The 23,830-nt window shown below is 43.6% G+C and overlaps 1 protein-coding gene across 1 annotated transcript in view; it reads right to left on the bottom strand.

Annotated features, from left to right (window-relative positions):
* Window positions 1-3: 3 nt before the first annotated feature.
* The window catches only part of LOC127000123 (probable palmitoyltransferase ZDHHC24), a gene marked incomplete at its 3' end in the record, with an annotated part of 52,695 nt that continues 28,868 nt past the window's right edge, over window positions 4-23,830 (bottom strand). Inside the window, exons 2-4 of the mRNA XM_050863543.1 lie at window positions 20,792-21,063; window positions 11,207-11,314; window positions 4-344 (exon numbers count right to left, since the gene is read on the bottom strand). Coding sequence (XP_050719500.1) covers window positions 4-344; window positions 11,207-11,314; window positions 20,792-21,053 — 711 coding nt within the window. The remainder of the gene's footprint in view (window positions 345-11,206; window positions 11,315-20,791; window positions 21,064-23,830) is intronic.

Raw genomic sequence — 23,830 nt, 5'->3', positions numbered from 1 at the left:
TTTCTTAAGGCTCAAATTATAATCATGAATGTTACATTTCATTTCATATTGGGTTTGACCACGGCAAATTGCCCTGGCCTGGATGGCCAACAGGTATGCAGTCATGAACAAAGTGCAGAGGCCTAATGTGTGGAGAACAGCCACTACAACACCCCAAAGATTTATGGCACCAAATAATAAGGCAAAGTGTGGTGCAATGAGTGTCATGAAGAAATACATTGCAGGCAGATCTATGGTTGTATACACATAGTCCCACTGGTACCAGATGCCATAAAGTGCTCCCAGAAATATGTAAAGTACTCCAACCAAGAAGTATCGATGGTTGTGATAGCCTATGCAGCATCCTGAAAGTCAAGAGAAATCCTGCTGTTAGTATGCAAATCAATACTACTTCATACAGTGGAACGCCAGCACTCGTCGAGCGAGCAACTCTCCTGGCCTCTGAGCCAGCTTATAGACTGTTGAGTTGCTCACTCGGCTCCGGCAATGGGTGCTAATGCATCCATGCCCCCCAACCAGCTAGCCAGGGCCTCATGGCCTGAAGCTAGCTCCTCTGCAGGGCTCTTTTTAAGCCCATTCAGCCAACGTGCTGATAAAAATAGAACAACAACAGAACAACAACAACAACTACTTCATAACTTGACACATAGATATGCCTGACAATATCAAAATCAAAGTGAAAGGACACACAGACAGGTTTTCTATATATATATATATATATATATATATATATATATATATATATATATATATATATATATATATATATATATATATATATATATATATATATATATATATATATATATATATAAATATATAGATATATATATATATATACTACGTATCCTTGACGGGTGTCGGCGGAACCGCCTAAATATTGGGCGGGCAAACTCTCAAAACAATAAAAAGGAGTCCTGACTTTATTTTTTACTTAGCCTCACCAAATTTTGCATGTAGCCCCCCATGAAGTCACTTTTCATTTCAGTATCAATAAGATATACAAAAAAACTTAAGCACTGCTAAAACACAACACTAACATCTCTTCTGCCCGCTCAGTTTCTGCTTTTTAAATCCACTCTGGCGAGAGAGAGAGAGAGAGAGAGAGAGAGAGAGAGAGAGAGAGAGAGAGAGAGAGAATTATACTTTCACTTTTCATAATTGGTTCATCTTGTATATTACCGTATCATTTTTTATTCCTTTCCTTCTCTCTCTCTGTCTCTCTCTCTCTCTCTCTCTCTCTCTCTCTCTCTCTCTCTCTCTCTCTCTCTCTCTCTCTCTCTCTCTCTATTTCATGAATTCCACCTACTTCACTTGTTTCCTCACATCCTTAGAAAAATACCATCATCTCATCAATTCTTTGTGGACTTACCAGTGAATAATGTATTACAGATAGCTATTCAGAACTGGTTTCTAATATAAGTAACAGGGAGGATGAAATGGGAGTGCAAGCTTCAAAGAGACTTTAAATACACCTTACTTAGAAGCTTCAAATATGCTTTCCTTACACCTTGTAGAAGCCATGCATATAAGTTTATGTTACGTTTCATCATCGATGTCTGCATGTTGTGACTGGTAAAAACAAAGGATAAATGAAGAATGAGATGAGCAAAGAAAGTAAAATTAAGTACTGAGCGAAAAAGTATAGTGTATGTAAAAGTATTTTTTTTTTGATTATTTATTCTTTGTTCTGGGATATTTTCTTAAATTTTTTATATTCCTTTAGGGAAGTTAATTTACCACTTTAACAGATGGGTGAAAAATTTGATCTGGGTATGCTTCAATTACGAGAAAACATATTAAAAGGTAATAAAACAGATGAAGCACGATAGGTTAAACGAAGAAGAAGAAGACTTGAGATTTGAATTCAAGACGTAAACAACCGGGCGAGGAGACCCACGGGCCACAGCGTCTGCCATCTACTACATTTAGCCCCAGCACCAGGATCTGCAGGATGTGGAGACTACCCCCAGAGACCGAAGTCCTGACTGCTGAGCTGTACGCCCTGCACCAGGCCCCCACACACCTCCACACCACCCGCAGCAGGCTGAGCAGGGGTAAGGCCATCGTCTACACTGACTCCCTCTCATCACTCGACCTCTTCCTCTCCTGCCACCCAGCAGCCGGCATCCTCAATGGCCCTGCAGCCCACACCATTCAACAGACCCTCCTCCTCCTGACATTCGAGGGTTGGGAGATCACCCTGCAGTGGATGCCCTCAAACTCAGGCATCAAAGGCAATGACATCGCCGACGCCGCAGCCAGGATGACCCTCGCCGTATTCCTGTCCTCCTTCACCAACATCAAGGGCTTCATTCAACTGGCCAAGGTCACAAAGACCCTACAAGGATCAATCTTCCAGAGAAAGATGTTCAAGGGGTCCCTGCAAGTCATGGTCCCATGGCCTAACCAGCCCCCTAAAATATTGTAGAAGTAGTGCACGGGCTCAAAAGTGTGGGAAGTTGGCAGGAATGGAAATGGTCAGGTGGACAGTGATAATAATGATGTAGCGACGATGAAGATGCCAGTTCATTTGGTGATGTGTCAGATTAATTAAAGTCAGTGATTCTTGCACAGTGTATAGGCTATATGAGTTATCCATAAGGACATGTTTCAGAATAAGTTATAATATTTGCCATTATCCTAGCTCTTCTTGTATACATTAAAGGAAATTTTGTTTATTTGTTTTCTTTAAAATATTATATACTCTGTAATACAATTAATGGAAATGCACAGACTTATGATTGAAAGGAATCAGGAAATAAAGATGAAAACTATTGTATCTTTCCACGTTCCGATTTTTGAAGCCTAAAAAGGTCAATTTAAAGTTATCACTGAAGTTTGCACAAGCCTAATAAAGGCTTCTACAAGGTGTTAAGCCCCGGTCACATATGCGGGTACGGGTGGTCCACGAGTTGAATTTTAAACCCGCTAATAACGCGTGGTAGGACGCGGATGACGCGTGGATGTGGCGCTAATGGTGCGCTACAACCCGTGGTAGAAAATCAACCCGCGCTAGAAAGTTTTGGAAAGTTCAAAACTTTGAGGCGGTGCTCACGGTCGCACCAGCGGTGACGCGTTGATAACCCGTGGACAATGCGTGTTAAAAGGCGCTGATAAGCGTGGTGACCCGTGATAGGCCGTGGAGCTTTAACGGGTTATCGTGGGTCAAGAGCGGGCTAGCACGGCTTATCCGCGAGTTATCCGCGTCTTATCCGCGTCTTGTCAACTGGTTATTACGGGTACTCTGGGACTATATATTGGGGGGCTACTGCCCAGCATTCATCACTCCTGCTCCAGACGTCGTTGCGTAAACATGGACCGTAGTGACCTCGTCTGCATGCTGATGCAACAGCATATGAACCTGCAGTACCAAGTCCATCAGCACCTCTCTGAAAGACGAAGACGAAGACAGCAGAAGAGGAGGGTTGTCCGGAACATATGGGTTCGTGAGTGGATTGCCAGGAGACCTCTGCTTGGGCTGTACGATCGTCTCATGGTGGAGCTCCAATGAAGATCCAAGAGCCTTCCAGAACTTCATGAGAATGCCACCTGCCATGTTGACGAAGTTGTGGAGAGACTAACACCAGCCCTTGAAAAGAAGACAACCAAGTGGCGAGAACCCCTTGAGCCAGGCCTGAAGGTTGCCCTCACCTCAGGCACCTTGCTTCTGGCGCCAAGTACCGGGAGATACAGTATGGTTGGAGGGTGCCTCACAACACCACTTGGGAGCCATCTGGAGCAGTGTGGTCGGTGGTCTGGAAGCAGTGCTGGAGCTGGTGCTGGAGCTGGATCTGGATGTTGCTTGTCTGGAGTCTGGAGCGAGTAGTTCTGCCGCCTGCCGGGCGCTTTAAACCCGCCGAGGAGGCGCGCGCAACCCGGATTAATCCGCGAACGGGCCGCGCTTGACACGTGGACAACGCCGGATGTCGCGTCATAACCTGTGGATGACGCGTGGATAACCGTGGTAACCAGATAACCCGCAGACAACCCGATTTCGGGTTGTCTGCGGGTTGTCTGCGGGTTACCACGGGTTCGTCAATTTTTGGAAAGTTACGCCACGTGTCATCACGGCTTCTAAATTCAACTCGTGGACCACCCGTACCCGCATATGTGACCGGGGCCTAAGGAAAGCATATTTGAAGCTGCTAAAAGGCACACTGAAGTGTCTTTGAAGCTTACACAAGCATAATAAAGGCTTTCACAAGGTGTAAGGAAAGCATGCAAACCAAAAAGAAAAAATGTCCACGTTTTTTGGTGTTTTTAAGGCACATTTAACCCTTTCATTGCTAAACGCTTGCAGTGAGCGTTAGGCGTATTTGCTGGTGGTGCTAAATGCTCGCTGCGAGCTCCAGTTGCACTCAAATCTCCCGCGTATGAGAGTGTTCCAACACTATTTCTCACAACACAGGATTGCCAATTGAGTGGGTTCTCCACTAAATTTGGTGGAAAATCACATCAGCCCAACGCGAAAAATCTACGGACGAGCAACTGGTGGATGTTGTTGACCAATATAGCGACATTTTTGCATAGCTTCACCTATCACATGATTGATATATTGACCAAATAGTTGTAAATTTTGCAGTTGGCAATACAGCCCTGCCAGCACCCCATCATCAAGAGATCTACAGTACTTGCCTTATGGCTGACCGTCGCACATGTATAAATGTACGTCTTCACAGGCAACACCTCCTGAACGTGCCTTTACATTCACAGGAGAGGTTTACAGAACCAAATCTTATAGATCTTGGCCTCCTCTTTCCAATGGTGTTTTTGTTTTTAGCTGTGATGAATAGTTTTTGAGATACAGAGGTTAAAAGAGCGAGCACTAGCGTCACTTGTTGGTGGTGCTAAAAGCTCGCTGCGAGCGCCAGTCGCACTCACAGCAAAAAACACCCCCTGAACGTGCCTGTACGTTCGCAGGAGAGGCTTACATAACCGAATCTTATAGATCTTGGCCTCCTCTTTCCAATGGTGTTTTTGTTTTGTAGCTGTGATGAAAAGTTTTTAAGATACAGCTGTTAAGAGATCCCCTTCCCCTGCTGGGGTGCCCGAGCGCGCCTGAGGGGATAGTCTCGTTGCGAGCGCTTAGCAAGGAAAGGGTTAAGGCAATATTGAGGTTTGTTTCAAGAAGTTTGCAAGCTTGTAACAAACATTCGCCAAATGTTTCATGAACGTTAAAATTCTGGGGGGTATATGTACCGGTCACGTCTACTTACCATCGGTGTCATGGACACAACCTTAAAGTTAGTATCACACTGGACGTTTTCCTCCAAACATTGTGGCTATGATGAGAGAGAGAGAGAGAGAGAGAGAGAGAGAGAGAGAGAGAGAGAGAGAGAGAGAGAGAGAGAGAGAGAGAGAGAGAGAGAGAGAGAGAGAGAGAGAGACTTATTAACATGTTAACCGCGTTTGAACTTCCCGCCGCTTCCTCCCTGTCGCGTTTTGTTCAACCCGAACAGCCTCAATACCACGAGCCTCCGACTCTAGAGGAGGTGTGTAGCTTCACTCTGGTTATGCCCCTCTCGTGAAAGGTGAGATAGAGGATGAAAACAAGGAGAAAGGAGAAGGGTGTGGGGAGGGAGGGTCAGAAAGGAGATTCAGATCAGGGCTTTGGTCAGGACATGACCTGACTCAGGTCAGATCATGTCCATACCTGTCACACACACACACACACACACACAGAAGGTGAAATGAGAATGATGTGGGGAGGATGGGGCAGAAATGAGAGTTAGATCAGGGCTTTGGTCAAAACATGACCTGATTCAGGTCAGGTCGTGTCCAGACTTGTCATACACACACACACACACACACACAGAAGGGGAATGAGAATGGCATGGGGAGGGAGGGGCAGAAAGGAGTCAGATCAGGGCTTTGGTCAGGATATGACCTGACTCAGATCAAGACATGACCTGACTTTCCCTCCTGACCCTCCCTCCCCCCACCCTTTTCATTTCCCTTTCTGTGTGTGTGTCATGACATGACCTGACTCTCCCTTCTGCCCCTCTTCCCCCCACACCCTTCTAATTTCCCCTTATGTGTGTGACACATACCTGGAAAAGTTGCCGGTTGCCCAAGCTGCCGCCAACACGGTGGGAAGAAAAAGGCCCCAGTGTGACACCAGCTTACAGACAACTGACAACTCGCTCCCGGATGGGCGTACAGGCGTTGCCAGTAGCCACAACGGTTAGAGGAAAACAGCCAGTGTGACACCGCCTTAAGGCAGCGAGGCTGCTGATTGGGTTAGTGCTGGCAATGATGTCATTGGACTCCCAGCGAATCACAAGTGTGTTTTCAGAGCTCAGCCAATTGTAAGGCTTCATCTGTGGCTTTAAAATGACCCGTTTTCTCTTCCTGATTTCTTCCTTTTTCCAAGGTACGTATTTTGAGATAACAAGGGAGTAAAGGAGGAGAAAATGTGAGCTCCAGGGAGCAGCATGAGCCCATTATAATGACGCCACTATAAACAGTTGCCTGTGTCATGACGGTCTCGGGGCCGACCATCAGGCCCAGATGGATAGTCTACCGGTGCCATAGACCACATATATAAAAAAAAAAAAAAATAAATAAAAAAAAAAATAAAAAAAAAAATAAATAAATAAATCCTCCACAGGTCAGAACAAATGAGCGCCTTTTCAGTGTTTTCAATACCTCAAGTTTTGCGATCCTCGAGTTTAGCGTTATACCTTCGGAGCGAAGCAAGCGCGAAACTCAAGAGGGTACTGTATACAGCGATCCCTCAACTATCGCGGGGTTTAGGTTTCTGAACCTCCTGCGATAGGCGAAAATCCGCAAAGTAGTGACCTTATACGTATACGTATGTCTTTCCCTCCTTCCTCTTGTCACTATGAACCACTTCCTCACTTTCATATCCATTACTCTCCAAAAAAACTCCTTCTCTTCTTCCAATCTCTTCTCATTTAAATCATGAACCTCACCTCTTAAGTTCATTCAACTTATCTCTCTCTTGTTCATTCAGATCTTTTCTCAGCCACATCATTTTGGTGTCTTCTTCTCCCGCTAGCTTCCAAGCTCCTGCCAGGGCCCCTTCTGCTTCACTCTATGCCTTAAATCTTATCCTAATTGGTCTATCTCTTTCACCATTGTATTTTCCAATCCTATGACAGTCATCTATTTCTTTCACCAGGTCTCTTCCCTCTTCTTGTACCCTCTGCATGGTTAACCTTTAGATTACGGCGATCGTATATATATGTGCACTACCACACGCCCCACCCGTACGGGGATCATATATATAATCATCACACTCTACGCTCCCTACGTTTCAAATATACCGCCAGTTCTTGACTCAGAAGAATGTTGGAGGCATCTGGCATCCGTACACACTCTCATTCGTCAAAGCGCGCAGCCTACTGAAGGCCACAGATCATTTTCCACTTTTGTTCGGAATACATGTTATGTCTCGTGACGCGTCAAGCAGTTCCTCTGCTCCGGGCAGAAGCAGAGTGCGGGCGAATTAAAGTGACAGTGACTTTGATGACTGCTATGGTAGTGACATTGACGGAGGAGGGAGGGGCAAGTAGGTAGAGAGAGAGAGAGAGAGAGAGAGAGAGAGAGAGAGAGAGAGAGAGAGAGAGAGAGAGAGAGAGAGAGAGAGAGAGAGAGAGAGAGAGAGAGAGAGAGAGAGAGAGAGAGAGAGAGAGTGTGTGTGTGTGTGTGTGAGTGGGGGGTGCTTCCACGTGAAACGTCACAGCCACGAGAAAATGCGCAATATTTTCAGCTATCATAACTTTTTTATTATTATTAGGAGAGAAGTTTTATTACACTACCATATATAGTAGATGAATATACAATTATTGGAAAGAAGAAAGACACCATTTCCACCTTTTAAATGCCTAAATTTTCCCCGTGCACAGCATCCAGAGATATATATCGCAACCCGTACTCTAAGGGTTAAGCGTCGTCACTTAATTTTCTTCCTGACTGGTGTTATTTTATATGAAGTAGCGTTAAGTACTACTGTTATATAGTTACTTTAGAAAAGAGTTGCCGTTGTTGGTGTAGAAGTGATCGCCATCTTGTTTACATTTACAGAGAGGTTTGTGGTTTTATTTAAGCGCCACTGCAGCACTAAAACCTCACTAGCCAGCAACCCAAAGCTGAACCTTATAAAACGCAGGGTGATTTTCTGGGACATTTTTTTTGGAAAAAAGTGCATCTTATAAGCTGCCAAATACGGTATATTCCCAAGATTTCTCTTGAAATTTCATTTAGCCAAACATGTTTACACAGGTACTATGCACTCAGGAATCACAGGAAATCCGTCCCAAGGACTTTGCCTCCTTGTGCAGTACCTCAAGGGCCATCACCAGAAGCTCTGCAAGGGTTACTGCATCATCAGCAAAATCAAGGTCAGTGACCCTGATATTGCCAATAGATGCTCCACCATGATTCTGGTTTACAACTCTGCCTAGTACCCAGTCCATACAAATGTTGAAAAGTGATGGGGCAAGGACACAACTCTACCTCACTCCCACATTCACAGTAAAGAAGCCCTCCTCACACTTCACAGCACTCTTAGTCCCAGAATACAGGGCAGTCAGGAAACTAATAGTCCTTGCAGGAATCCCATGGAGTCACAGGAAATCCCAGAGAGCCTCACAATAAACTGTATCAAACACCTTCTTGAGATTGACATATGCTGCAAGCATCCCCTGTTGAAACTCATGTTGGTGCTCCACCAGTATGCAAAGTGCTAGGATACGTTCAGTTGTTGACTTACCGAACATGAACCCAGACTGGTCAGGTCTCCGCAGCTTCAGCAACTGGTTGTGAATCCGCATCAGCAATAGATGGGCAAGCAGTGTAGTACTGCGGTAGATGATGCAGTCTTGACAGTCCCCTCTTCCTTTCCAGATAGGAATGACCAACCCAGTCAGGAAGAATGGTACCAGATTGCCATACGGCAGTCAAGACTGCATGCAATTCACGGATCATGGCCTCACCTCCAGCTTTGAGTTGCTCTGCACTGATGCTACAGATACCAGATGCCTTTCCACCCCTCAACTTTGCCACAGACTCTTTGACCTCGTCAACAGAGGGTGGGCTTTCGTTGATGGGTAGATCAGTATCTGCCACCTGCAACTACCAGCAACTGGAAGCTGCCCACTTGGAGGGTCTGCTATGTACAACTGCTCAAAGTATTCAGTTCAAAGAGCCTTCCACCCATCCACATCCAACACAAGGCAGCTATCTGCTGTTTGGATAGCGCTCACCTGAGAGGGAGGCTCGGAGTGGAGCTTTTTCAGGGCTTGGTAAGCAGGTCTGAGGTCATTTGCATTTAAATGTCACTCAACTTCCTCAGCAAGACCCTGACATACCTCTCCTTGCCAATCTGCAAGAAAGCTCTAGTCCTGTGTGACAGAGCCATAGGTCCAGATTTCCAGCAAGCCTGGAATGGGAATAAATAATTCTTCCCAATATTCTCCAGCGCCTTCCCTGAGGCAAAACCATTCCTTGATGTCAGGCGTTCTCCGATGCACTCCTTAGCAGCTTGAAGAGTTTCACCATTGAAAGTGTCCCACACGTGATGAAGAAGAATGAACCTACTTGTCTTCCCCAAAAGACAGTTAACGTCGTTATGGGGAAGGATGAACGCTTTCTTCCCCACTGCTAGAGGCTGAGGAGGGCTGCATTTAGTCTTTATCTACTTCAGAGTCATCCTCAGAGAGGTCTGAGATGAAATTGTTATCCTCATAAGCCCGCAGACAATGCCAAATACCTTCCTGGTGCCCACGGTGAGACATGATGCACCCTCAAAAGATGGGTAGGTACTGGCACGTTCGAGCATGACCAACCAAGCCTACTAGAGTGAGTGAGTCAGACGCTTGAGCATGTGACAAGGAAAAACTACTCTAAGTGTGGTGCAATGTTACAACTTACAATCATAATTTTTTAATTATGATTTTTCCCATGGACATTTGTAGATGGCGGTGGCACTGTCCGCAGGTAAACTCCAGATTGTATATATACATGGTAGCACTGGGTGGGTTAAATGTGCTGAGCATATTGAACCTATTTGAGATTGTCGCTGCATACTCAAGAGCACATGCCAACACTTTATCTCTCACGATAAAACACAGCATGGTTACATTTCAAGATTCTTCGTAATCTGACACAACGCTTGAGTGTTGCAACAAGCTTATGATCAGTTGCAAAGACCCTACACTCTGGAAAACCCTGCAGTTCTGAACGATCCAGAATGCTTATGAGGATGAGATCAATTTCCTTAGCTACTCCTCCAACACTGCTATACCAAGTTCAGCAGTGCAATGCTGGTCTCTAATACCAAGAACCTGCAATTTTAACCCTTTCATTGCTAATCGCTCGCAGCGAGACTATCTCCCCAGGAACACTCGGGCAGCCCAGCAGGGGAGGGGTCTTTAACCATGACGTATAGGCACGTTGTGGGGGTGTTGCCTGTGAGTGCGACTGGCGCTCGCAGCGACCTTTTAGCACCACCATGCTAGTGCTCACTCTTTTAATCGCTGTATCTCAAAAACTATTCATCACAGCTAAAAAACAAAAACACCCTTAGAAAGAGGAGGCCAAGATCTATAAGATTCGGTTATGTAAGCCTCTCCTGCAAATGTACAGGCATGTTCAGCAAGTGATGCTAGTGCTTGCTCTTTTAACTGCTGTATCTCAAAAACTATTCATCACAGCTAAATCACAAAAACACCATTGGAAAGAGGAGACCAAAATCAATAAGACTCTGTTATGTTAGCCTCTCCTGCGAATCTACAGGCACGTTCGTGGGGTGTTGCCTGTGAAGACGTACATTCGTGCATGCGTGACAGTCAGCCATATTGAGGCAACTACTGAGTAGATCTCTTGATGGGGTGTTGGCAGGGTAGTATTGCCAACTGCAAAATTTACAACTATTTGGTAAAAAAATCAGTCAGATGAGAGGTGAAGCTATGCAAAAACGCCGCAATATTGGCCAACATTCACCTGTTACTCGTCCGTAGATTTTCCGCGCTAGGCTGATATGATTTCCCACCAAATTTAGTGGAAAACCCACTGAATTGGCAATGCTGTGGGGTGAGAAATAGTGTTGGAACACTCATACGCCGGTAATTTGAGTGCGACTTGCGCTCACAGGTAGGATTTAGCACCACCAGCAAGTTACGCTAGTCCTCACTGTGAGTATTTAGCATCAAAAGGGTTAAACAAGCTTAAAACTTACCAGTAAATCTGCAATGATGGTCTCTCTTGAGGATGCATTCATCACATAAGTGACAATGGTATGATCTTGGGGGATAGTTCACTTGGCAGATGGCACAGTATCTCCAACCTTCAAAAAGTAAAACCATAAGTGTTTCATACAATGCAAGGGAGTTTCAGCACTGCAAAACTCAAATGCCATATTACCATGACTGCAAGTTTTTAGTAAGTTTGCCTACTGTGGAAAATGAGGATAAAACTTTAAAATACTCAAGCATACTTTAAACAATTTATATGATATAATAGGATTTCAATACAAATGAGAAATTTTCTAATGTGATTCATATCTGACAAATCATGAAATTTCTGAATGTCAACTCTGAATTTCTGCCTGGGCAGCAACTGCTTTGGTGTGAGGTGATGAATGTCACACTCTAAGGTGTACTTGCATGCGTCTTTTACTATTATACAAGAAAATACATCCAATCTTTAATGAATATTCAATAAATCAAAGATAATGTGACCTCCAGCATGCCATATTAATTTCAAGCTACATCAACAAACTCTATTTCACCCATTTTACTTACTACCACACCGTAACAAATTTTCATCTTGTCATTCTGTCCCCTTAGACTTGCACCTCTTACCTCTTGTTGCAATTCAATCTTGTTGGCCAATGCCAAGTAAACTTACTATCAGGAACTAATCTACAGCACTCACACTCAATACAGGACTCCTACCTTGCACTCTTACTTTAATCTTTCATAACCCATTTATATCTTCAACAGAGGACCTTGGTGACATCATACAATCCTGTCTCACTTCAATACTAAGCACAAACATTAAGTCATGCTGCTTATCAGGCAAACACAGGCCCTTTCATCATTGTACAATCCCAAAGTCTTTCTAACAGGTGTCTGCTTCCATAATTGGTTTGAATTTTTTTTTTTTTTTATATTTCTTTTATAGGAGGAAGCAGCTCAAGGGCACACACACACACACACACACACACACACAAAAAAAAAAAAAAAAAAAAAAAAAAAAAAAAGGGGGTACAAAAAAGCCTAAGTGCTGCTAAAAAAAGATAAAAGTAAAGAGTGGCCAAATGAGAGATCAATTTCAGGTGGAGAGGTGTCCTGATACTCTCCTCTTGAAAGAGATCAAGTCTTAGACAGGAGATACAGACAAAGGGAGGCTGTTCCAAAGTTTACCAGTGAAGGGGATGAAAGAATGGAGATGCTGGTTAACTCTTGCATAAGGGGTTTGGACAGTATAGGGATAAGCTAGAGTAGATAATTGAGTGCAATGGGGCCATGGGAGGTGGGGAGGCATGCAGTTACCAAGTTCAGAAGAGCAGTCGGCATGAAAATATCCATAGAAGATAGAAAGAGACGCAACATTGTGGCGGAATTTAAGAGGTAGAAAACTGCTAGTAAGAGGAGGAGAGTTGATGAGACAAAGAGCGTCTGACTCCACTAGATGCATACTCTATATGAGAGTGGACAAGGCCCCTGTATATGAACAGCATCTGTGCGGGGGAGAAGAACTGGTGGAGACGATATAGAACACCCTACCTTGAGGAAGCTGATCTAGCGAGAGAAGAGATACTAAGTTTCCAGTTAAGATTTTGAGTTGAGAATAAACTAAAGATGTTTAGTGTAGAAGGTGACAGTTGGGTGTTGTCAAAGAATAGGGGTAAGGTGTTTGGAAGATTGTGTTGCATTGATAGGTGGAGATATTACATTTTGAGGCAATAAAGGATACCAGGTTCCTTTTGCCCCAATCGGAAATAAGAACAAGATCTGAGGTCAAGTGTTCTGCAGCCTTCAGCCTGGAATCACTTGATTCATGTGGGGAAGGTCTTCTGTTAACCCCTTCAACATGAGGACGCGTATACTACATCCTTGCGTGCCCTGTACCATATCCAATGACACGAATGCTGCGTCCTGGCTCGCTTTAGCCAGCATATGAGTTATTTCTTCCCGGATAGTGTACGATAGTTTTTAGGATGTAGGTCATACATAATACAATGTCTTATTTGACTTTCAATGTCAATCAATCAATTCTAACAGAAAATAACGAGAATAATGAGAAAGAAATTATATGTGTGTATGTGTGTGGAATTCCTCTTCCCTCGAGTTGCCAAGTGGCTGGCTAGTGCATTGTCTCACCCCCCCTTCGGCTCTGGGACGCAGGGTCGTGCGGGAGCTGTGGCCTCCCCTCCCTGCCTCCCTCTCACACCCATCTCACTATCTCTGTTTTCTTTCTTTCTTCCTTCCAACCTCCTCCCTGCAGTGTGTGTGTGTGTGTGTGTGTGTGTGTGTGTGTGTGTGTGAGAGAGAGAGAGAGAGAGAGAGAGAGAGAGAGAGAGAGAGAGAGAGAGAGAGAGAAGAGGGGCATCAACAAGTTACAGTTTGATTCCACTGACACTGTGACCAAAGTGCTGATTTCCCTCTCCCTGTATCTCAATCCCTCCCATCTATGTGTGTGTGTGTGTGTGTGTGTGTGTGTGTGAGAGAGAGAGAGAGAGAGAGAGGCTGCTCTCTCTCTCTCTCTCTCTCTCTCTCTCTCTCCCTTCATATCAGTGAGGTGTCAATCTTTTGACCACCCCTCGCTCTGTCTCTCTCTCTCTCTCACACACACACACACACACACACACACACACACACACACACACACAAGACCCACCTCCACAAGGACGGCCTTTCAACCTTTTCCTCCGTCAAATCTGTGCATATTGCCTGTGAATCAGTGGGATATTTTCCATGATCTTACGTCTGTGTCCTTCCCTTCCCTCTCTCTAATATAAGGAAATACAACTCAGCAAATACACGTCATCTATGCATAACGCAAATTTCTCTATATATTTATGCCTACATCTCAAAATTATCAAATAATTTGTTTCTTTATGTGCACCATTTAACTTTGCATATTTATAGATATATAATACATGATGATTATGTTGAGTTTATGGTTTAAAACTTGTTATATTCAGTAGTGATGTTTCAAATTTGGCGCATGCGGCCAGCCCGGATACAGGGTGGGGAACTGTTTTCGCCCGGCTGTAGTGAAGAGGTTAAATGATGTTGAGTAATGCAGAGTAGAGTCATCAGCATAGGAGTGGATAGGACAGTTTGTTACTGAAAGAAGATCATCAATGAACAACAGAGAGTGGGAGATAGGACAGAGCCCTGTGGGACACCACTGTTGATATGTTTAACCCCTTCAACACGAGAACGCGTATACTGCGTCTTTGTGTGCCCCGTACCATATCCAAGGATGCGCATACTGCGTCCTGGCGCGATTTAGCCAATATACGAGTCATTTTATCTTTATATTTATGCTTACATCTCAAAATTATCAATTAATTTATGGTTCTTTATGTGCACCATTTAATTCTGCATGTTTTCATTTATAATACATGATGATTATGTTGAGTTTATGGCTGAAAACTTGTTATATTCAAGAGCGAAATTTGAAATTTGGTGCGCGCGGCGATCTCGGATACGGCGCGGGGCACTGTTTTCGCCTGGCCGTAGTGAAGGGGTTAAGGGTAGAGCAGTGACCGTCTACCACAGCAGAGATAGAACGGCTGGATGAAGGTAAATGAAAGTAGAGAGAGGGATAGAAACCATAAGAGGGTAGTTTGGAAAGCAAAGACTTTTGCCAGACTTTGTCGAATGCTTTTGAAATGTCTAGTGCAATAGTGAAAGTTTCACCGAAATGGTTAAGAGAGGATGACCAGGAGTCAGTTAGGAAAGCAAGAAGATCACCAGTAGAACGCCCCTTGCGGAACCCATACTGGCGATCAGATAGTAGGTCAGAAATGGATAGATGTTTATGAATCTTCTGGTTGATAGATTCAAAAGCTTTAGAAAGGCAGGAAAGTAAAGCTATAGGAAGGTAGTTTGAGTGATTGAAACGGTCACCCTTCTTAGGCACAGACTGTACGTAAGTGTACTTCCAGCAGGAAGGAAAGGTAGATGTTGACAGGCAGAGGCAAAAGAGTTTGACCAGGCAGGGTGTCAGCATGGAAGCACAGTTTTTAAGGACAATAGGAGGCACTCCATCAGGCCTATAAGCCTTCTGAGGGTTGAGCCCAGAGAGGGTGTAGAAAACATCATTCTTAACAATGCTAACCCTATCAATGCTCTCTCCAGGATGATGAACGCAGTTTTGAGTTGTCTAGTCAACCCTATAGGTATTTCTTTATATTTGTTTTGGCTAGAAAAATCTCATCTGCACAGCTTCCTTTTTTAACCCGTTCAGTGCGCAAAGTGGCATGTGCGGCGATCCCCCTGTGCATGGTCAGGCAGGAGGTGTGTGGGAGTCTCTTTTCATCTCTACATCTCTGCAACTATGCACTGTAGCAAGTATTCAAGCATATCATTGGAACAAAGAAGGCAAATATGATACGACTTGTTTTGTCATTACAATATTTCCTATGATAACCGAGTTAATGTGATATATTTTTTTCACATGTAAGATTATATTTTGCCATTTTTATTTCATAAACAGAAACATTGTAATATTACTTTAATATAGTTTAGTATATTACTCTCGCTATCACTTGGAGATTCTGACAGATAACTAGGCAAGATGCAAAGCACCCCGTTCTGGTGACATGCAGCATGCAGCTGTTTCACGTATGTGGGTGTGGTTGTGTGGGTGGTGGTGGTGAGGGCAAGGACAGCACACTATATGATGTGGACTTATCAGAATAAAGTTATAATGGAGTGTGGAATTGTGTTGGAACATGTATTGTGAGCGGGAGATTCACACAGATTCAGTGTTGCGATGAGAGTGGAGATGCACACGAGTATATTACAGGAATCAGAATCGCCCAGTACAGCACGTGTCATTGGCTTTGTTTTCTGTGACATCATCCAGTACTTTATTTCTTTGATATACAGATTAATAATCCACATTTCCACAAAAAAATCCATATTACAGTACCCCCTCGAGTTTCGCGCTCGCTTCGTTCCGAAGGTACAGTGCTAAATTCGAGGATTGCGAAACTCAAGGTATTGAAAACACTGAAAAAGCGCTTATCTGTTCCGACCTGTCAAGTTTTTTTTTTTCACATGTGGGCTATGGCGCCGGTAGACTATCCATCTGGGCCTGATGGTCGGCCTCGAGCCCGCCATGTTTATTTGTTTGCCACGCAAATAGAGAATAGAGCAAATAGAGCTCTGCTCATTATTTGCTTCGAAAAGGGCAACTTAGGAACTCCAGTGGATCTGCTCACTATTTGCTTCGAAACTCCAGTGAACTTGCTCAGTATTTACTTCCTAACTCCAGTTATCCTTTTTATACTACCATGGCATCAGCACTACCATGGCATCAGCACTTTTCCTTTGCTCAGGATGTGGATTGTGTGTTCGCCCTAGACAGGAAGCCCTTATTTGTGACGGATGCAACAAGTGGCGCCACCGCTTATGTGGTACAGCAATATCACAATCTGAGTACCGGAATATAAACAGACGATTGAAAGCTGGTGAAGTTTTCATGTGGTGTTGCCCAGACTGTCCTTATTGGATGGAAGTTTCAGGTACAATTATCTTTCTGTTTGTTAGGGGCCTTAGCTTTCTATTGCATGAGCATTTAGATAAGGATGGGTGGGAGAGGAGGGGTACTAATTTATGCCCATAGACTCTCTCTCTCTCTCTTCTACACAAACAGCCGTAGTGAGGACTCATAGTTCTGTTGTTGTTTGCCTTCCTTTGTAACTCCTTTGTAACTCTCTCTCTCTCTCTCTCTCTCTCTCTCTCTCTCTCTCTCTCTCTCTCTCTCTCTCTCTCTCTCTCTCCTCTGTATTCCTTTATGTATTTTGAAGTCATTTGTACTCATTTAGGTTTAGTTGTACCCCTTTGCATTACTATGTATGTACCTTGTTACTTACTCACTTTCCTGTCCCACTCATGTTTTCCCTTATCCCTCTTATTTTCATTTTCTCCACTCACTTTCCATCCCCCCCTCTCACTGTACATTTGCTCATATTTTTTACCCTGATTTCAGGTGATGCTGATGATCCTTTTAATGCCTTCCCAGTCGAAGAGCAGCCTGCAACAATCAACAACACACCCAATGGCTTCAACATCACACTTCCTATTGATGACATCACGCCAGCTGCAGAAACATCATTAGATGATGAAGCGTTACCAACAACGATCCTTGCAGACACTCCTGTGACCTACAAAATTGTTTCCGGTGGAACAAGAAGAGGCAGCTCTCTCCTCGCTGATTCTTTGGGTTTTACGTACACCAGGAAGCGAGAGTCATCTGTCTCAGTCACATGGATATGCAGCTACCGTGGTAAAAAGTGCTATGCAACAATTTCACAGCAAATAGGAACAATGAACTTCAAAAGTGGACACCACCAACACACACATCCTCGGGATCCTGGTGCTGAACTCAAAGCATCAACACGAGCTTTCGTTAAAAAGTCTGCTTTGGAATTTCCATTTGCATCATCTGGGGAAATAGTAAAGAAAGCACTCTCAAGCTGTCAAAATTCAGATGTTCCCTTACCAAATATAAACACTCTAGTCAGATGCACCAATCGCGCCAGGGAAGGACAACGTCCAAAACACCCTGAAGATATTAGTTTTGAATTAAACACAGATCATGTTCCACAGGACTTTCTTCAAGCTGATCTATTTGAAAATGGACAACGGCATCTCATATTTGCAAAACCAATTCAGTTGCAACACCTGTCCAAATCTAAAGTTTGGTACATGGACAGAACTTTTAAAATTGTTCGTACCCCTTTTGTTCAACTTTTTAGTGTGCACAGTTTTATAAAGAAGGATGGAATTATAAAACAGGTTCCATTGTGCTTTGTCCTAATGTCAAGAAGAAAGAAAAAGGACTATGTAGCTGTCATAAGAAAAATTACTGATTTAATGTCAACATCTGTTTTTGAAGTTATTTTGGATTTTGAAAGAGCACTAAGGTCAGCAGTGCGAGTGTGCATTCCCGAGGCTTCCCTTCATGGCTGCTGGTTTCACTGGGCCCAAGCAGTGTACCGCAGAGTGAAGAGACTAGGTCTACAAAATGCCTATATTCATCAACTCGCTGTAAGACAATTCATTCGGCAGATAATGGCGCTGCCAAACTTACCTCCATCTCATATAGAGCCAGCTTTTCGCCATATCACTAGCCAGCCACTTCCTGATCAGCGACTTCAAGATCTCATTACCTACTATGAAAAAATCTGGATCAGGAACGAGATGCATCCTCCTTATTCTTGGAGCTCTTACAAGCGCCCTGTTCGGACTAATAATGATGCAGAAGGGTGGCACCATGCAATTAACAGGGTAGCAAAAACCAATTCTATAAACATGTACCTCTTAATTAATATTCTACATGACGAATCTAGTAGAATTCCTATGATTGTAAAATTAGTAAAACAAAAGAAAATGTATAGATACCAAAGGAAGCATGCTATCCAAAAGCAAATTAACCTCGATGACCTATGGATGAAATATGAGAACAAATCCATAACAACATCAGAATTTCTAAACCAATGCGCTGAACTGATGGATCATGCTGAGGACTAAGCCTGTATTAAGTCAATGTACAGTATGCTGAATTTTATTGGTTGACAAATTTTAATTATTATTGTATGCAGTTTTAATATGTTTATGCTTTTGTGTTATCTTTTAATGTAGTTTCATTACTTTTATATCATGTGTTTTTAATTTTTTTCTTACAATAAATATTTTATCTTCCTACTTGGTATCTGGTACATAGCAGCCTTGTTTGGTACATATAAGCCAAAGCAGTGGTACATAGGAGCCGGTACATAGCAGCCCAACAACGGTACATATAAGCCAAAGCAGTGGTACATAGGAGCCAGTACATAGCAGCAAGCATTCATTGAAAACACTGAAAAAGCGCTTATCTGTTCCGACCCGTGGAGTTTTTTTCTTCTTTTTTTACATGTGGGCTATGGCGCCATTAGACTATCCATCTGGGCCTGATGGTCGGCCTCGAGCCTGTCATGGCTCAGGCAACTGTTTATAGTGGAGCCATTATAATTGGCTCATGCTGCCCCCCGGAGCTCACTTTTTTTTCCTCCTTTACTCCTTTGTTATCTCAAAGTTCCTACCTTGGAAAAAGGAAGAAAACAGGAAGAGAGAATGCATCATTTTAAAGCTACAGATGAAGCCTTACGATTGGCTGAGCTCTGAAAACACGCTTGTGATTCGCTGGGAGTCCGATGACGTCATTGCCGGTGCTCACCTGGTCAGCGGCCTCGCTGCCTTGGGGCAGTGTCACACTGGCCATTTTTCTCTAACCATTGTGGCTACTGGCAACGCCCGTACGCCCATCCGGGAGTGAGTTGTTGGTTGTCCGTAACCTGGTGTCACACTGGCCCTTTTTCTTCCCACCACGTTTGTGGCAGCTTGGGCAACCGGCAAATCCAACTTTTCCTGGTGTGCATCACAAATGGCCAAGGTCGGTTGCCCGTATCCACATCCACAACGTAAACAAAGCACTTGCCCTGTATCAACATGGCGTCGTCTGGTAAAGTAAGGGCTGCCGCAGCTTGTGCTGCTATTACCCAAGTTATGGACTTGTTGCATTAGTTAAATGGCAGGAAGAAGCTGTTGTGGGTGTGGTGTGTCTGTGGTTCCTCCGTGCCAGTTCTCATTGTCACCATTGCGCATGAGTGGCCAACCCACCCATCTAGACTCCGACCACATAAACACGTGGATCGAGTAACATCACACACACACACACACACACACACACACACACACACACACACACATATGCATGTACACACCAGACTCATCATGAACCATGGCAGATGTTTCTCACAAACAAAAATGGCTTCCCCATTTCCTAGAGTGTGTTAGAACTTATTTGGTGAGTGGTTCATACAAACCAAACGTACCCAATGGCAAGAAGAGAGCAGTGTTAAAGACGACTGCTCTCTTCTTACCAAGAGCTAGGTTTGGTTCATGTGAGCCACTCATCAAATACGTTCTAACACACTCAAGAAATGGTGAAGTCGTTTCAGTTTGTCAGAAACATCTGCAATGGTTCCTAAGGAGTCTGGTGGGTGTTTGTGTGTGTGTGTGTGTGTGTGTGTGTGTGTGTTGTTATTCGATCCATGTGTTTATGTGGTTGAGTCAAGATGGGTGGGTTGGCCGCGCATGCACAGTGGTGACAATGAGAACTGGCATGGAGGAACCACAGGCATGCCACACCCACAAGTGTTTCTTCTTTCCATTTAACTGCAGCAACAAGTCCATAACTTGGGTAATGGCAGCACAAGCCACGCCGGCCTTACTTTAGCAGACGACACCATGTTGATACAGGGCAATTGCTTTGTTTACATTGTGGATGTGGATACGGGCAACCGACCTTGGCCGTTCGTGACACACACCAGGAAAAGTTGGAGTTGCCGGTTGCCCTAGGTAGTGCCGACGTGGTGGGAAGAAAAAAGCCCTGTGTGACACCAGAAACTAGTTTCTGATCCAGCCCCTGTACATCACATATTCACATTCTCCTTATGTACTTCATTCTGCCTCGTTAATCTGCATGCTCCTCCAGTACTGTTTATAAAAATCTTTAACTAAAAATTTTTACGTACCTGGTTTGAGAATTGATGGAAGGTATGATGTTCGACCACTGGCATCTATCCTGATCACCAGCAACATATTATGGCATATGTTGTACAAGATGAAGATGGCACAAGTAATGTGCATCAGGACAGTGAAGTCAATGGTGTTGTGATAATGTGGCATGATCACTCCACCAAGCCATGCCACACCAAATGGGATTCCAACCACCATGAAGGCAAATAGCATACGGTCTGTAGAGTTTCGAGGCACAATGGTTTTAGACGTGCCCATTTCTGATTCCCTGTAAAATATACTGAAATACAATATGTTCCATGGATCAAATTTAGTCAGTTGTTTAATTTGGAAAGACCATCATTACTCAAGTAAAAGTTACTTATTACTATAATTGTTACATGTGAAGAAGGATCTCAATTACAGTTCTTCTACATACTTAGTTTGGCAATTCATCATACTGGTGATGGGTATTAGGTGCACCAAACTTTTAATTCTAACAAAGTGTAGCCAGATTTTAGTGATCTTCCTAAGTTGAAATATGGTGTAATTAAAAAGTATTTGGATACTGCACAAAAGCAAGCTAAAACTAATATTATAAAGTTTTAATTATGTTTCTTAGCTTCAATTTTATTTTCATGTCAATTAATGGGAGTTTCTTATAACCAAATACTTACTCATACAGTAAAGAGAGGAAGACAAAGGAATACAGTCAAACCTTGGTTTACGAGTGCCCTAGTTTACGAGTGTTTTGATTTACAAGCAAAAAATAAATAAATTCACAAAAAATGCCTTGGTTTATGAGCTGTAACTTGGTATACGAGCATCCAGTTTGTACAAATCTTTTTTTTTTTTTTAATTTGCCACCATCTCAAGGGTGGGGACATGGGCTATGTGGAGGCCATTGGGGTCAAGCACGTACATCCCTCCGAGGAGGGTCCACACACCTTTGCCGGGTGATGGCTCATGAAGGGGAGGGGAGGATGCCGATAGACTGACTATCGACTGACATCAGCCTAGCTGACCAAGTCGGTCTTTTGACGAGGACTAGAGTGTTTTTCTGTACAAGTCGAAGACATGAGCGTGGGTTCCCTTTGTTCGCCGCAAGATGTGAGTGCTCAAAGTGGAAAACAATGGGAATAGAGTGTCAGTTAAGGTTACCACTTTCAGCTAAAATAAATAAAGAATGCAACATCCCAGTCTCCAATACAGAATGAATCTATATTTTAAGGAATGGGTGGCAGGAGGCAACCCTAAAATTTCTCTAGTCTGCCATGACTGACAGCTGCTGCCCGCTGCTGGTGAAGGCAGGAGGAAGGGGGAGGGGCGTTGCGACTTGTATTTTACACATATTTCAGGACGACCCTTGACAAACAAACCGTATTTCCTGCCATATAAGACGCACTTTTTTTCAAAGAAAGAGATTCGAAAAATCACCCTGCATCTTATACGCCGATGGTTAGGTTTTGGTAGGCCTAGGGGTTATTACTACTGGTATGAAACCAATACCCAAAACACCTCCGTTTGACACAATAGTTCCCAGATGTCCCCAGAATGAAATATACTGTATTTTGCAGCATGTAATGTGCACTTTTTTTCACTAAGAAAATGCCAAAAAGTTACCTCTGCGCGGTATACGCCAAAGGTACAAATTCTGATTGATTTAAATAATGCATAGTGTGATGCAATAGAAAAAGAAAGTGTAAATAAGCAGAAGAGAGGAGGACATCACGTGAAGCGATAAAACCATACCGGGCACAAGAAGAAGATGCGCCACACGTGGGAGCCAAGGCGCGGCGTGAACTCTAATCAAAGCACACAAGACTGCCATGCCGCATCAGTCACCAGTGTGCTGGGTACCTTTTCGGTGATGGTTAAAGCGGCTATTACACGTGAACAATATTGGCAGAGCAGGGTGTTGCCTGACAAAACTCTGCTCGGTGACCGTAGGGCGGACTAGTCTGAAGCTATTTCTGCTGTGCAGCGGCCCGGTCAGCTGACGTTTTCTGTGATACATGTTCGAAAGAACGGATATTCATGGCTGCCTGATGTGTTTACTGTAAACGCATTTTTGTTTCTCATTGTTAAAATAATTATATTAAAACATAAAATGATTGACAGAAATTAATCAACATCTATTTCTACTTGAAAGTAGATATACGGTCCCTGAAAGTCAAGATCAAGACCAAGACTGCTTATCAAACGTAGGATCCCTGTGTGATTAGTTCCCACAGTAGCTTGGCGAAAGTTACTGTTTGCACACTGCGCAGTGAGTGAATCTACCAACCACCCCTTTTGTTTACCATTTCAAAATCACAGCTGCTCGGGGTAAGAGCACTGTAATTCTTCAACCAACAGTGGAATATTTTGAACACAGAGAAGGGCACAAAGCAACATAGGGTATCATGGTCATAATTGTAGGTTTGGTGGCCAAATGTAATACTGCTTATACATTAAGTTCAGGGAAAATGTGGAGTTTATTTTTTCTAAATAGACCTTGCCAAATTATAGGTGCATCTTATACTCTGGTGCGTCTTATATGGCGGGAAATACATTAAGTTTATGGACTGGTTTTGTGGTTCACCAAAAAATACACTCACACAGTTTTAAAATACTGAATTTTCTATGCTTAACCATTCAGACAGTTAAATACGGAACAAATGTCATTCTGTATTTTAAGGAAAAAGTGGCAAGTTGGCAACCCTAGTCTCAGTCCGCATTGTAAACTCGTAGAGATAACATCCGTGCACTCGTGTCCGATTGCATTTATGCTATGGTGAGAGATCTTAGCATTTTCAGCACTACAGTGTATGTTCTTTGTGCTTTAACAATGTTCCCAAGAAAGATGGCTTAAAGGGATGGTGCTGCAAAGAAGAAAACAAGAACGGTGGATACGATGCTCACAACAGGAACAGGGTGTGAGCCTCAGCGGTCTATGCCCTCCTGGACATGACTGACTCCCATTCACCCTCCACCTTGGATGATACGTTGAGTTAGCTTCACATTGGTGGTAAAACATAGTTCCGGTGCCTCGAGAATAGGGAAACTGTGGTTGC

Source organism: Eriocheir sinensis, chromosome 17 (genome assembly GCF_024679095.1).
Source record: "Eriocheir sinensis breed Jianghai 21 chromosome 17, ASM2467909v1, whole genome shotgun sequence".
Classification (NCBI taxonomy): Eukaryota; Metazoa; Arthropoda; class Malacostraca; order Decapoda; family Varunidae; genus Eriocheir; species Eriocheir sinensis.
Note: the sequence above shows the minus strand (reverse complement) of the source record. Positions and strands in the feature narration are given on the sequence as shown.